The 13661-nt window shown below is 44.1% G+C and overlaps 1 protein-coding gene across 5 annotated transcripts in view; it reads left to right on the top strand.

The window, feature by feature from the left end:
- KIDINS220 (kinase D interacting substrate 220) overlaps positions 1 to 13661 on the top strand; it is a 186845-nt gene that overhangs the window by 80315 nt on the left and 92869 nt on the right. For all 5 annotated transcript variants that reach the window (XM_068108197.2, XM_068108196.2, XM_068108192.2 and 2 more), the window contains 10 exons: positions 826 to 1003; positions 2181 to 2345; positions 2503 to 2682; positions 2837 to 3002; positions 3305 to 3456; positions 8104 to 8438; positions 8520 to 8660; positions 12308 to 12566; positions 12902 to 12990; positions 13477 to 13621. In XM_068108197.2, coding sequence (XP_067964298.2) covers positions 826 to 1003; positions 2181 to 2345; positions 2503 to 2682; positions 2837 to 3002; positions 3305 to 3456; positions 8104 to 8438; positions 8520 to 8660; positions 12308 to 12566; positions 12902 to 12990; positions 13477 to 13621 — 1810 coding nt within the window. The remainder of the gene's footprint in view (positions 1 to 825; positions 1004 to 2180; positions 2346 to 2502; positions 2683 to 2836; positions 3003 to 3304; positions 3457 to 8103; positions 8439 to 8519; positions 8661 to 12307; positions 12567 to 12901; positions 12991 to 13476; positions 13622 to 13661) is intronic.

The raw sequence follows: 13661 nt of genomic DNA, 5'->3' as shown, positions 1-13661 counted from the left end.
CCTGCCTTAATCTAGAAAATCTAGAAAAGTTGTGAATGTCATCCCTTTTCGCAAGAAGGCTTCCAAGTCTGATCCATTCAACTAGATATTGACCACCGCAGGCAGCTTGGTGGAATCTCAGTTTTCCTTCACTTCATTCTGGCCTCGCTGCTCTCCTGCCTTCTTGTTCTTTTATCCTCCCTGAGCCCACCCAGGTCCCACGTGCTCTTCTGAAACCCCACACCTAGTCGCCCTTCCCAATTTTAAGCTAAATGCTCACCTCCATTCCTTAATCCCTCTGTTCTCTCAACTGTGGAAATAACGCCCTGTATATGTTGACTCATGCACCTCCCAACAGTCCTCCGAGCATGATCCCCATCGTCACCCCATGGTTTATCCTGCATCAACACCTGCTCTCTTCTGCTCAGCTGACCCACTCTGCCTTTTCCTTTATTTCACTTATCCACTCATGGGTGGTGTCTTTGTCTCTCTGTTCCCCTTTGATTTTCTGTCAGTCTGTGAGTCTGTTGGCCTATGTCATTTAGCTCCACAGTGGGCCTGGATTTTCTTTTTCCCAACAATAAAATGCAAAGAGTAGTTATGGTATGGCATTGATGCAGTCTTTTCCTATGTGGATGTGAAAAGTCTCGATTGTTGTTGTTGTTGTTGTTTGCATAGCCATTTCCACTTTATTGCGTTGATTGGACATGCTGATCATTTTCCTCCAATCAAGAGCTAATGCATGACAAAGGCTCATGATTTGAGGAGGTTTTCTCAGCTATGGCCGGTCCAAGCCATATAGCATTAACAAGTCATAAGTGAGGTGAAATATCTCCTCATGCACAGAAAGGAGACTCCTCATTGCACATTGCAATCCGTGGTCGCGGCCGCCGCCTGGCTGAGTTACTTCTACGCAACCCCAAGGACGGTCGTTTGCTCTATCGTCCCAACAAGGCTGGCGAGACTCCCTACAACATCGATTGCAATCACCAGAAGAGCATCCTTACGCAGATCTTCGGTGCCCGTGGGTCTTTGATTTTAATGCTTACATGGAGACTTTCCCCCTCTGTTAATGCCACACTTTGATTTTTCCAAATGTATGCTTTAGTCTGGTCCGGTGAAGTACAAAACATGGCTATTGATATTCGGTAGTGCAATCTACAAGTCTGAAAGATTAAATCCAAAGGGTATAGAAAACTGGTCTTCCCTCGTGGACAATGACATCAGCCCAAGCATGCCTTTGGGAACCTGATAGACTGTATTCATTTTAACCTTTGCAGTAGTAATGGTTGAGCCTGGCTCTTTCAGCTGTTGTTGAATTGACTTTTTTTTACGCAGTAACTTTGTTGATACGATTGACCAGTTTTACATGTCGTAATGATCGTTCAATGGTGTCTTTAGTGTGTACAGTGTCTTATATCATCTAGTCTGCTCACTAATGAAGTTTGGAATTTATTTTTGCAGTATTGTCGCTAGTGTAGCTTATTCTCTGTAAATTGGACTTTGAAGTCGATTCCTGTGCACATGTTGATGCCAATTAAAAAGGCAGCTAGAATTTTCCTTCCTTAGTGGGGTGAACTACCTGTTTCAGGAATAGGGGTTAGGTGACTGGGGCTTTTTTAGATGGTGAGTTCTTCTGCAGTTTGAGCCCTGGTTTGCACACAAAGCTGTTCTCCACTTTGCTATGGTTTCTTTTTACCAACACCATCTGCGATGGACGGAAGTTGTGTTTTCACCCCTGTCTGTTTGTTTGTTAGTGTGCAGGATATCCCAAAATGTTGTGGACAGATTTGGATGAAATTTGGGGGGCAGGTTGGATATCTGACAAGGATGAAATGATTCGATTTTGGTGAAGATCCAAATTCGGATTTTTTTTTTGATATTTTTTTGTTTTTTTTTCGAAGTGATTCTACACCATTGATACATGGGACCAAAACCGATATGTAACATGATATTTCAAAATGGTGTGGACGAGTTATGAAAAAACTAGGTGGATGAATTGGATAAAAGAAGAAAAAAACCGCATCAATTTTGGTTTAAGTCTGGATCCAGTTGGCCTATCAATGGGATACAAAACGTAAACTGTTCAGCCTGGCGGAGATATGTGCTCTACCATGTGCACGTTGTAGTTTTATATATATTTTTGGAATAATTTATTTGTCCTTTTTTGTAATGAGTGAATGATTGATTGCTCTTCTCAGGCCATCTGTCTCCCAGTGAGGCCAATGGGGACATGCTTGGGTATGATCTCTACAGCAGTGCCTTGGCAGACATTCTGAGTGAACCCACCATGCAGCCACCAATCTGTGTTGGCCTGTATGCACAGTGGGGCAGCGGAAAGTCATTTCTGCTCAAGAAACTCGAGGGTAAGCTCCAAGTGTCGACCCCAGAGGCAGCTTGTGCAGTGATCTACGGTTTGGGTGCTGAGACCTAAGAGACCGGCAATATTTAACTTGTTATTGCTTATTGAGTTGGTGGCTGATAAATATGCTGAGCGTGGGATGCATCAATCCTGATGTGCAGATGAAATGAAAACATTCGCTGGGCAGGAGTCAATGCCTCTGCTCCACTTCTCATGGCTGCTTATGATGCTGGTGCTGCTGGTTTGCTCTGTGAGCAGCCTTTTCCTTTCTGTCACAGTAAAGATCAGTCTGGGCATTGCAGTCGGGTTTAGCCTCCTTGCTTTCTTCGTCATTTTCCTATGTGAGTAAACTGCTCCATCCTTGATTCGAGAGGATGGGATGGCTGCTGTTTGTTAAATAATTTTAGCATCTTGTGTACATAATTGATCCCAAAACAAGCAAACAGTCCTGTATATTGCCCCCTGCCCCTCTCTCTCTGTGCCCTGTGTCTCCAGTGGTCGTGGACTATGGTGGACGACAAGAGAGTGAGGTCTGGGGCTGGGCCTCGATTGTCAGCACATGGCTGGCCCAGCGTGTTGATTATGCAACGCTTCTCTTCAACCTTGTGTTTGTGAACCCACCTGATCTGCCCGAGCAAACGTGCCATGCCTTGCCCGTACGGTATGGCATTGTTTTGTCAAATGGCTATTTAATTGCCATATAAAGCTTTCTCGGCTCTATTACCTACAACTTGTGGCAATAACTTGGGAAACAACCTCACTATTTGCGAAACGATCTGAGGCATCTTAAAGCCGTTTTATACTGCTCCAGTTTATTGTCGAGTGTGCATTGTTGATGTGAGGTTTTCTTTCCTTTACTCTGATGGCAAAGATTTTCTCTCAAAATACATATCTCATGATTGTCTTTCAAAACGTTCGTGAAATGTCGGACAACAATTCTGATAATAAATCCTCTCTTTGAAGGTTCCTTTTCACAGACTACAGCCGCCTCACAAGTATCGGCGGGGAGACGTCCATTGCTGAGATGATTGCCTCGCTCAGTGACGCCTGTGAGCGAGAGTTTGGTTTTTTTGTTACACGACTGTACCGTGTATTCAAGTCTGACAAAACCCAAGGTGTGTTTCTTGGGGTGGGAGGGGTTAGGGTGGGGAGGCACCGGGGGGAGGCACAGGGGGGTGGGGGGGGGGTTGAAAGTACATTGACGGCCATTCTGTAAAATGGAGGAAAAATTCCATTGCTGTATTTCATTGTTACTATCGGCATGCTTAATAAAGAACAGAGGGATAATGTAATCGGCTCTGTCTGTCTTTGTTTGTCCATCCATCCCGCTATCTCCTCATAAACGGTTGTGCAGATATTCACCAAACTTAGTTATGATCAAACCAAACCAAACATGGTAAGAAGAACCAAACATGGTAAGAAGGTGCAAGGGCAGTATCACATTTCGCCCCTTTGGTCTTGGGTGGGGTCAAAAGTTCAAATACCCAAAAATGCAAATATGGGTACATTTTAAAATATTCTTAAATGAAATTTTGTAAATGCAATTAACATTGGGGGGGAGGGTGCAGGAGATATGCAACGACTTTTTTTGGATTTGACCCCTGGTTCTTGCCTTGGGGACTTGGGGTCATAAGTGTTAAACGGAAGATTTCTTTAATTAAAAATTTGATATTGGGTCTCTCCTGGTGGAATCTTCTTCCCTCTTGCAACTTTGCTTTCACTGGGAAGTAAGTAACCCATCTCTCTCTGTACCCACCTTACCCAGTTGAACCCAGCTGCTCCTGGACTCTGTCCTTCTCTCCTGACAAGGTGGAAAAGTTTCTGTCAAACCTCGACTCTGATTCTGCAACTGGACCAGATGGCATCAGCCCACGGGTCCTAAAATCCAGCTCTGCCACTCTATCTCACCCTCTCTTTATTCTCTTCACCCTCTCTTTTGCTCAAGGTCATTTGCCATCTGCTTGGAAATCAGCCAACATTACCGCTTTACACAAAAAAGATGCTAAAACAGATCCTTGCATCTACAGACCAATCAGCCTGCTCCCAATCATGAGCAAGGTCATGGAATCAATCATCGCATCTGACATCAAATCCTTCCTCTTCTCCAGTCTCGGATCATCAATTTGGATTCAGACCAGATCATTCCATTCTGGACATGCAGCTTCTACTGTCTCAACAATGGATGGAGGTCCTCAATGCCAAACAGGAAATCAGAGCTGTCATATCACTTGACATATCACGTGCCTTCGATACGGTCTGGCACCCCACTCTGCTCATCAAACTCTCCTCCTGTGGTATCCAGGGAAATCTCCACGCATGGCTTACGGACTTCCTCTCTGGTCGTAGTCAACGTGTGGCCCTGCATGGATGTCTCTCATCTCCCCTTCCTGTTTAGGCTGGAGTTCCCCAAGGCAGTGTTCTGGGCCCTGTGCTTTTTCTGGTCTTCATCAATGATCAAAGGCGCAGGAGGCAGGCAGGAAAATGTTCAGAGAACGCTTGGATTTGGAAGAGGGTCAGAGAGCGGTATTCAGGATTGCAAAGCAGATAGCGAAAGAGAGGTGTGATGTGATGGGGGTGAGTTGCTTGAAGGATGAAGTGGGACAAATCGTTGTGGACCCAGATGGAATTAAAGGAAGATGGAAGAGATATATGGAAATACTGTTGAATGCAGAGAATGAATGGGATGGCAACATAGAGAGTAACCCAGTTTTAGGACCGGCAGAGAAGATAACCGAGAAGGAAGTTGAGGAAGCGATAAAAGCAATGTAGAGTAGAAAAGCAGAAGGGCCGACGGGAGTTGTGGGAGATATGTTGAAGGCAGCGGGAAATTGGGGTGTGAAGAGAATGACAAAGATCTGCAATCTGGTGGTAAAAGAAGGCCGCATTCCAGTGGATTGGGAACTGAGTACCCTCGTCCCTCTATATACAAGGGGAAAGGTGACCCTCTGGACTGTGGCTCGTATCGAGCGATAAACTTATTGGAGCATGGAATGAAGGTATTGGAAAGGGTGTTGGAGAGGCGGATAAGGAAGAAAGTGAAGATTGACGAAATGCAGTTTGGATTTATGCCAGGAAGAGGAACGACAGACGCGCTTTTTATTGTGAGGCAGTTGCAGGAGAAGTACATGGAGAAGAGGAAGAAGGTGTTTCTTGGGTTTGTTGATCTGGAGAAAGCATTCGATAGGGTTCCACGTGAAGTAGTGACATGGGCATTGAGGAAGTTAGGAGTGGAGGAATGGTTGATCAGAGTAGTGATGGCAATGTACAAAAGAGCGCGCACAGCTGTAAGGACGAAGGACGGGAACAGTGGTGAGTTTGAAGTGAAGGTGGGAGTGCATCAGGGGTCGGTACTAAGTCCACCACTATTTGTAGCTGTGATGGAGGTGCTGGCTCGGAACGTAAAGGAGGGTTTACCATGGGAGTTGTTGTATGCAGATCATCTGGTGTTGATTGCAGAAAGTATGGATGGGCTGAAAGAGAAGATGAGCAAGTGGAAGAAATGTATGGAGACAAAAGGTGTGAAGGTGAATATCGGAAAAACGAAGGTGATGGCAAGTGGTAAAGTATGTGGTGACGTGGAAAGAACTGGGAAGTGGCCGTGTGTTGTGTGCAGGAAGGGTGTCGGACTGATTTCCATTCAATGTACAATGTGCGCTGAGTGGGTTCATCAAAAATGTAGTTGTTTGAGAGGGTCATTAACCAGTGTGGCAGCTACATTCAAGTGTAAGGTGTGCACAGAGGGAGCTGCAGATGGAGGAAATGTTGAGTTGGATCTTGGAGACGGTGTGAAGCTGGAAGGCGTGAAAACAATTTTGTTACCAAGGAGACATGCTGAATGGAGAAGGTGGATCAGACTCGGCAACGGTTGCTAGAGTGAGATGTGCATGGAAGAAGTTTCGGGAACTGAGTGGCGTGCTGACGAGGAGGGGAGTGTCGTTGAAGCTGAAAGGAAAGGTGTATGCTGCATGTGTGAGAAGTGTTATGATTTATGGGAGCGAGACATGGGTAATGAATGTAGAGCAGCAACGAAGGCTGGAAAGGGTGGAAATGCGAATGGTTCGGTGGATGTGCGGAGTATCGTTGAGAGAGAGGAAGACAAATGATGAATTGCGAAAGATGATGGGAATAGAGCCTGTGATGGATGCTGTGAAGAGAAACAGTTTGAGATGGTTTGGTCATGTTTTGAGGAAGGATAAAAGTGACTGGTTGAGAAGAGTGATGGAAATGAATGTAGAAGGAAGTAGAGGATGGGGAAGACCAAGAAAGACTTGGATAAAGATGGTCGAAGAAGAAATGCGGGCAAGGGGGTTAACAAGGAGAGATGCAGAAAATATGGCAAAATGGAGAAGATTGTCATGGGGACCGCAAGGCTAACCCCCACGCTTACTGGCAAAATGGCCTTAAAATGCCTGTTGTTGTTATTGTATCAATGATCTCTCCGACTCTCTGGAAAATCCTCTCCATATCTTTGCTGATGACTCCTTTCTCTCTGCCGCTCCATACCTCATCCCTCAGATCTGCAGTCTGCAGCCTCCTCACTCTCTGCAGACTCCTCAATCTCTGCAGACCTGGACAAAATCACAGACTGGTCAAACAAGTGGAACATGTCTTTGAATCCTGACAAATCTCACTCTCTCACTCTCTCCGAAAAGACCGACTGGACAACCCTCCCATCTACTTTCTCAACAATCCTCTACACTCAAGCTACACTCTAGCTACACTCAAGCTTTTGGGTCTCACTATCTGCCATGATCTTTCCTGGGAAAACCACATTTCCAAGCTGCCCTCCCAAGCCAGTCGCCGACTGGGCATCCACCGTCGTGCGAAGTCCTTCCTTGGCACACCTGAGCTCCTCGCTACATACAAGGCTTTCATCCGCAGCTCAATGGAATACTTCTCTCCCCTCTGGGCTGGTGCTCCTGCCTCACACCTCGCTCGGCTTCACACTGTTGAAACCAAAGCTTTCAGAATCATTGGAATCTCCCGTGATGAAGCTGACTCTGAGGGCCTTTCACTCACCCACTGCAGGCACCTGGGCTTTCTGTCTTCTACCAACTCCTCTCCGGCCTAGCTCCCCCATCTCTGTCTGTGCTCTGTCCCCCAAATATTCCTACAGGTCGCACAGGATCCGCCAGCAACCCTCTTCTGGTGAACCTGCCAAAATCAAGACTCTTCTCACCTTCACTCTTTCATTTCTCTTTTCTCCTGCCTTTGGAACAAACTACTTCACTCTCTTCAATCACACTCCTCCCTCCAGGTCATTAAAACAGCTGTTCACCACCATCTCTTATCTTCCCCCATCCAAAACCTTGATCTTTTCTACCCCTGTTAATTCCCCCCAGATCGAATTTTTTGAAATACCTACTTCTTTCCTGGAAGTCTTAACAGTGTCCATGTGTTTTATACCTCTCCCACACCCCCATCCTCTTCCCATGCCTCCTCCCCCCCTAAGCCCTCTCCCTCCCACAGATCTCCCCATGTCCCTGTTCTCTGCTGTTGTACTTGTGTGCTTCCCTCTCTCTCCCCATCTTGTCTCCCGCCCCCTTTATTATATGTTTTATGTGTCAGTTTGTTTTTTTGTGAATAATGTTAGCTCTACACGAGCCTTGATCTTGTATACAACAAAAAAAAGAAGTGTGGGGATTTGCGATGGCGTGCCATGAACTTTGCTCTAGTTTGAATTTTAATTGTTACCTGTGCGCTTTGTTGTAAACACATGTGACTGTTGCTGAAGTGCTGATTTTATTCCTTGTTTATTGCAGGCAAAAAGGGTGTTGGCAAGTGGAAGAGAACCTGCTGTGTGCCCTCTGTGCTGCTGGTTTTGCTTGCCATTGTCTGCCTCATCTCGATCCTCATCTTGCTTGTGCTGATCGAGGTGGCAGATAAGGATGTCCCACTGGCGAGCAATGGAGAGAACGAGTCAATATCGGGCATGCACACAGCAGTGATATCATTGGCAGCACTGTTTGTATCCTTACTTCTCTGCTGTCCACTCACAATGTGGCGAGCAATTGTGGCGCTACTGAGCTCGCAGAGGCGAAAACTTATTTCTGCTGCCAGCAATCTACATCAACTTCACCCGGAGGGATTTTCAAAGGTCTATAATTGACACTGCTTGATTTCTCTTGCTTATTAACTTTCACTCATCTTCTAATACCAATGTCTATCTTTGGTTCAGGTGCTGAAAACTGAGGTGGACCTCATGGCACGGATGACCAAGACATTTGATGCATTCACTCAGTATCAAACGCGTCTTGTGGTCATTGTTGATGGGTTGGACACCTGTGAGCAGGGCAAGGTGATCCAAATGCTAGACATGGTGAGAAAAAGCTTTGTTTCTCTGTTGTTGATGTCCAGATACGCAAGCATTTTACATAGCTTTTTATAGGAGGGAAGTGCAGGGGTCAGGGGAAAGGTGAGAGGAGGGCGAGTGAAGAAATAAAAATGGCTTGATTCTGAATTCTTCTCAAAATTCCCCATGTGCTCAATCTTGCAATTAAGGTTTGTTAAGGAGTAGTTTAACCAAGTAACAAAAGCAGGCCAAGACCAATTGTGCCCAGTAAATGAAGTGTGAGAAGAATTTCCCCCCGCTTGCGGGGAAAAATGGCCTCTAAAGGTGGTTATATTATATATATAAATGAAGGTTTGGAGGAGAGAAGGTATCGAGATAATCAAAAGGTCACAAAAATAAAAAATGTTAAAGAGAGCAAAGTCACACTTCAAATGTTTGAGTTGTGCACTCAAAATGCACTTCTGCTATTGGACTAAACCATTAATCCATATTTGGAAAAACGTGTCTCATTTTGACTTTTTCACATGTGCGGTGCAAATCATTCCCCCAAGACTGTTTGTTAATCCAAACTTTGGAAAGGGCACAAGACCATTGCAGTCTGCCCTTTGCTCTATGGAAGTGGCTTATGACAATTATATTTTTGTAAACACAAAAACACACACACACACACACACACACACCCGAACATACATAATAATGTCCAAAGAGACAGAAAAGCTTTTTTTTTTAAACGTCTTCTGTGCATGGATGATTTTAAACTTTGCACCAAATGCTGAAAATTTGGCAGAACAGCTGTAATTAGTTAAACGGTACTCCAATGACATTCAAATGGAATTTGGCCTTGATAAATGTGCCAAGTGCACATTCGTGCAAGGTAAACTAACAAAAAACGAGATAACATGAAAATCAACCCAGATATGACAATACAGCATCTAGACAACTAAGACAACAACAACAGGCATTTTAAGGCCATTTTCCCTGCAAGAGTGGGGGTTAGCCTTGCAGTCCCAATGACAATCTTCTCCATTTTGCCCTATTTTCTGCATCTCCCCTTGTTAACCCCCTTGCCCACATTTCTTCTTCGACCATCTTTAGCCAAGTCTTTTTCGGTCTTCCCCGTCCTCTACTTCCTTCTACATTCATTTCCATCACTTTTCTCAATCAGTCACTTTCATCCTTCCTCAACACGTGACCAAACCATCTCAAACTGTTTCTCTTCACAGCATCCATCACAGGCTCTATTCCCATCATCTTTCGCAATTCATCATTTGTCTTCCTCTCTCTCAACGATACTCCACACATCCACCGAACCATTCGCATTTCCACCCTTTCCAGCCTTCGTTGCTGCTCTACCTTCATTACCCATGTCTCGCTCCCATAAATCATAACACTTCTCACACATGCAGCATACACCTTTCCCTTCAGCTTCAACGACACTCCCCCCCTCGTCAGCACACCACTCAGTTCCCGAATCCTCTTCCATGCACATCTCACTCTAGCAACCGCTGCCGAGTCTGATCCACCTTCTCCATTCAGCATGTCTCCGAGGTAGCAAAATGTTTTCGCACCTTCCAGCTTCATGCCGTCTCCAAGATCCAACTCAACATTTCCTCCATCTGCAGCTCCCTCTGTGCACACCTTACATTTGAATGTAACTGCCACACTGGTTAATGACCCTCTCAAACCACGACATTTTTGATGAACCCACTCGGTGCACATTGTACATTGAATGGAATTCACTCCGACACCCTTCCTGCACACAGCATACGGCCACTTCCCAGTTCTTTCCACCTCACCACATGCTTTACCACTTGCCATCACCTTCGTTTTTCCAATATTCACCTGCAGACCTTTTGTCTCCATACATTCCTTTCGCTTGTTCATCTTCTCCTTCAGTCCATCCACACTTTCTGCAATCAATCTCGACAACTAAGCATCTTACAAATACCTTGGAGTAAAAGCGGGCCACCAAATGTCACAAACAATTGCACAAAACAGTTACCAAAGAATTCTTGCATAGAATGAGGTGGATCCTGAAAACATATCTCACCCAAAGGAACAAAATCAAAACCGAAACCAACTGGCAGTACCAGTATTTCAATACAGCTGTGGAATAATAAACTGGCCACAATCAGAAATCAATAAATTGGATATCAAAACAAAGAAACTCCAGACTACCCACAAAATGTTTTATAAAACCTGCAGGGACGAGGAGGGAGGAGGTGGTCGTCTGATGGAACTCAACTTGGTGCACAGAATGACTGCTGTTAGATTGGCTGAATATATGAAAAGTTCAACAGATTACCGAATCCAATTTGTATGCAAACACAAAGACAGCAAAGGTATCCCTAAAACGCCTTGCAAAAAATATTCAAACACAGGTGCGAATAGAAGATGTCACATGAAACTGAATCAGCAATGAATACAGCCCCAATGATTGCAAAAAAGACCAAATAAAAATATAAAACGAAACATCAGCAGATATACACTGACAACTGGGAAAACGGAAAATAAATTGGATAAAGTGGGGATAGACAAAGAAGGCTCATTGGAATGTCTAAGAAGAGGTCAGCTGAATTGGGATGGAGAACAAATCATCATAAATGGCCAAGACCAAGGACACTACACTAATGACTTTAAGATGGCAGGACAGTCAATCAGACAAGTGTAGATTCTGGAAGGTAGAACAAGTAAACAAAAAAACATGTTTTAGGGCTACACATTATTTTTTTAAAGGTTTAAGCCTTTTTTTTTCTTTTTTTTTTGTTAATTAAATTAAGTTCAGATGAAGTTAAGTACAAGTGTGTAAAAGGAAAGCACGAGCCACCACCACCTCCTATCGGGATTAAAAAAAATTGTCTGAACAGCTGTACACACAATGGCACAACAGGGTTTGTGGAGTAATCCACTGACACATCTGCAAAAGTCTCAATATTCCAGTTTTATAAACTCATGGAAACAAGTACCAATAACGATCATTGAAAACAAGGAAGTGATGCTCACGTACTACCTAGTTATCCCATCGAGCGTGAACACAGAAAACAGGAGCATTGCGACTGAACATCGTACTTGTGTACAAAGAAGAAAAGAAGGTATTGCCAATTGAGGTTTCATTACCCAGCGATTTTAGCCGAAACAATGCAGAAATCAAGAAAATTACCAAATACCAAGATCTCAAAGATGGAGTCAAAAGAACCTAGAAATTTAAAAGCGTCGAATCTGCACCAGTGATAATTTGGGTAATGGAATGGGAGTGATATTAAAAAGAACCTTCTGGAGATATTAAAGAAACCTTCCCTGAGAATATTAGGACAAACTGCAATTGGAAGCTGTTCAGGGCTCAGTGATGATCCTGAAACGAGTGCTTGGAACAAAACCTTGAGAACAACAAAACTTCACAGCTTGGTCCATGAATCGTGATCTCTTGCCAAAATTGAGGTGGACACTTCGAGACCTCAGAGGACTCTATTTCATCTTCTCAAACCCACATATAGAGATAACAACCAACAACAACACACACACACACACACACACACACACACACACACATACACACATACACACACACACACACACCTCACTGAACAGGTGCTGCCAATAATTTTTGACTACATTTTAAAAACACTCACTCCAGTCCACCCATACTTACCATATACCTTACTCTTGGCCTGCAGGTGCGCATCCTCTTCTCGCAGGCCCCATTCATCTCTCTCTTTGCCAGTGACCCGCAAATAATCATTAAAGCCATCAACCAGAATCTCAATGCCGTTCTTCGTGACTCCAACATCAACGGGCATGACTATATGCGCAACGTTGTACATCTACCATTCTTCCTGAATAGCCGAAACGTCCCAGCATCGCGTAGTTTTACAACCTGCAGCCAGCAGCTCCCATCAGCTGCTAGCAATGGGGACCTACACACACCTGATGCAGGTTCGTATTTGCACTTGGGGATGGTATCAGTTGTCGAGGAACAGTCTTGCATTTGTTCTCTGCTCGGTAATTTTGAATTGGGCTAGATCCAAAGGCCTTTCCTTTGCCAAAGTGTGAAATCGTTAACATCTCCAAAACATATTTTGAAGCAAACTTTACAGCTGGCTTGAAGCCAGTTCTGATTTTCGGCTTCCATGTAGATTTTAACTGTTCCTTTTTTTTATGGTCGTTTTTTGTTTTTCAAAAGTTTACAAAAGCAAACAGTGATCTTATTATGTTCCAGAAGAACAAAGTTTGAATGTACCTTGTGGTTTTTATTTTTATCTTGTTTACAGGGTGGGTCGAAGATGGCGATGCTCGGCCAACGCAGCATAGACTGGGGGAGCTGACTCGGCAAGGAAGCAAGTCAACCCTGTGCCGGAGGGTATGCCTCACATTATTTATGGCCTGTCCTGATTACTAAATCATCAATGATTTCTACACACTTGCCACGTTATATCACAGTTGTAGGAGTTATTGCTTAATGGAACACTTACTAATTTGTTTTCCACAATGAGCAAATAACTTCTGCACTTTTATAGGCATCATACTGTTGTGACACGTTTTTCATTGGTTGGCTGACATAGAATCACAGTGTGAACTATCATGTGAAATAAAATACACCATAAGTACAGGCAACTGTACTTATGGTGTACTTCATTTTCATCTGATAAAGGGTTCCATTTACCATAGAACTTACATTCTACGCCCTCTTTCCTTAATCTTCCCATAAATGATTTCCAACATCGTACAGCAACCATTGGAAGGACATTTTTTTTTTCTTGCAGTCATTGATATGCACAGTTTATGACATTTTGGTTCCACAATGCTGCTCTTGAACTATCTTTACAATAAATTTTTTTGTTCTTAGGAAACAGCTCGACGTCGCACCCTTTCTCGACAGCTTACTCGGCAGATGTCCTTCGACCTCTCAAAGCTCCTGCTTTCTGAAGATTGGTCCAGTGACATCAGTCCACAAACCATGCGGCGTATACTCAACATTGTGTCGTTAACAGGTAAGGCTGAGTTTCGCTCCAACCTGTGACGCAAAGTTTG

The sequence above is a fragment of the Myxine glutinosa genome, chromosome 2 (genome assembly GCF_964187855.1).
Source record: "Myxine glutinosa chromosome 2, kmMyxGlut1.1, whole genome shotgun sequence".
NCBI lineage: Eukaryota > Metazoa > Chordata > Myxini > Myxiniformes > Myxinidae > Myxine > Myxine glutinosa.
The sequence above is the reverse complement of the archived record's forward strand: the minus strand, read 5'-3'. Positions and strand labels throughout refer to the sequence as shown.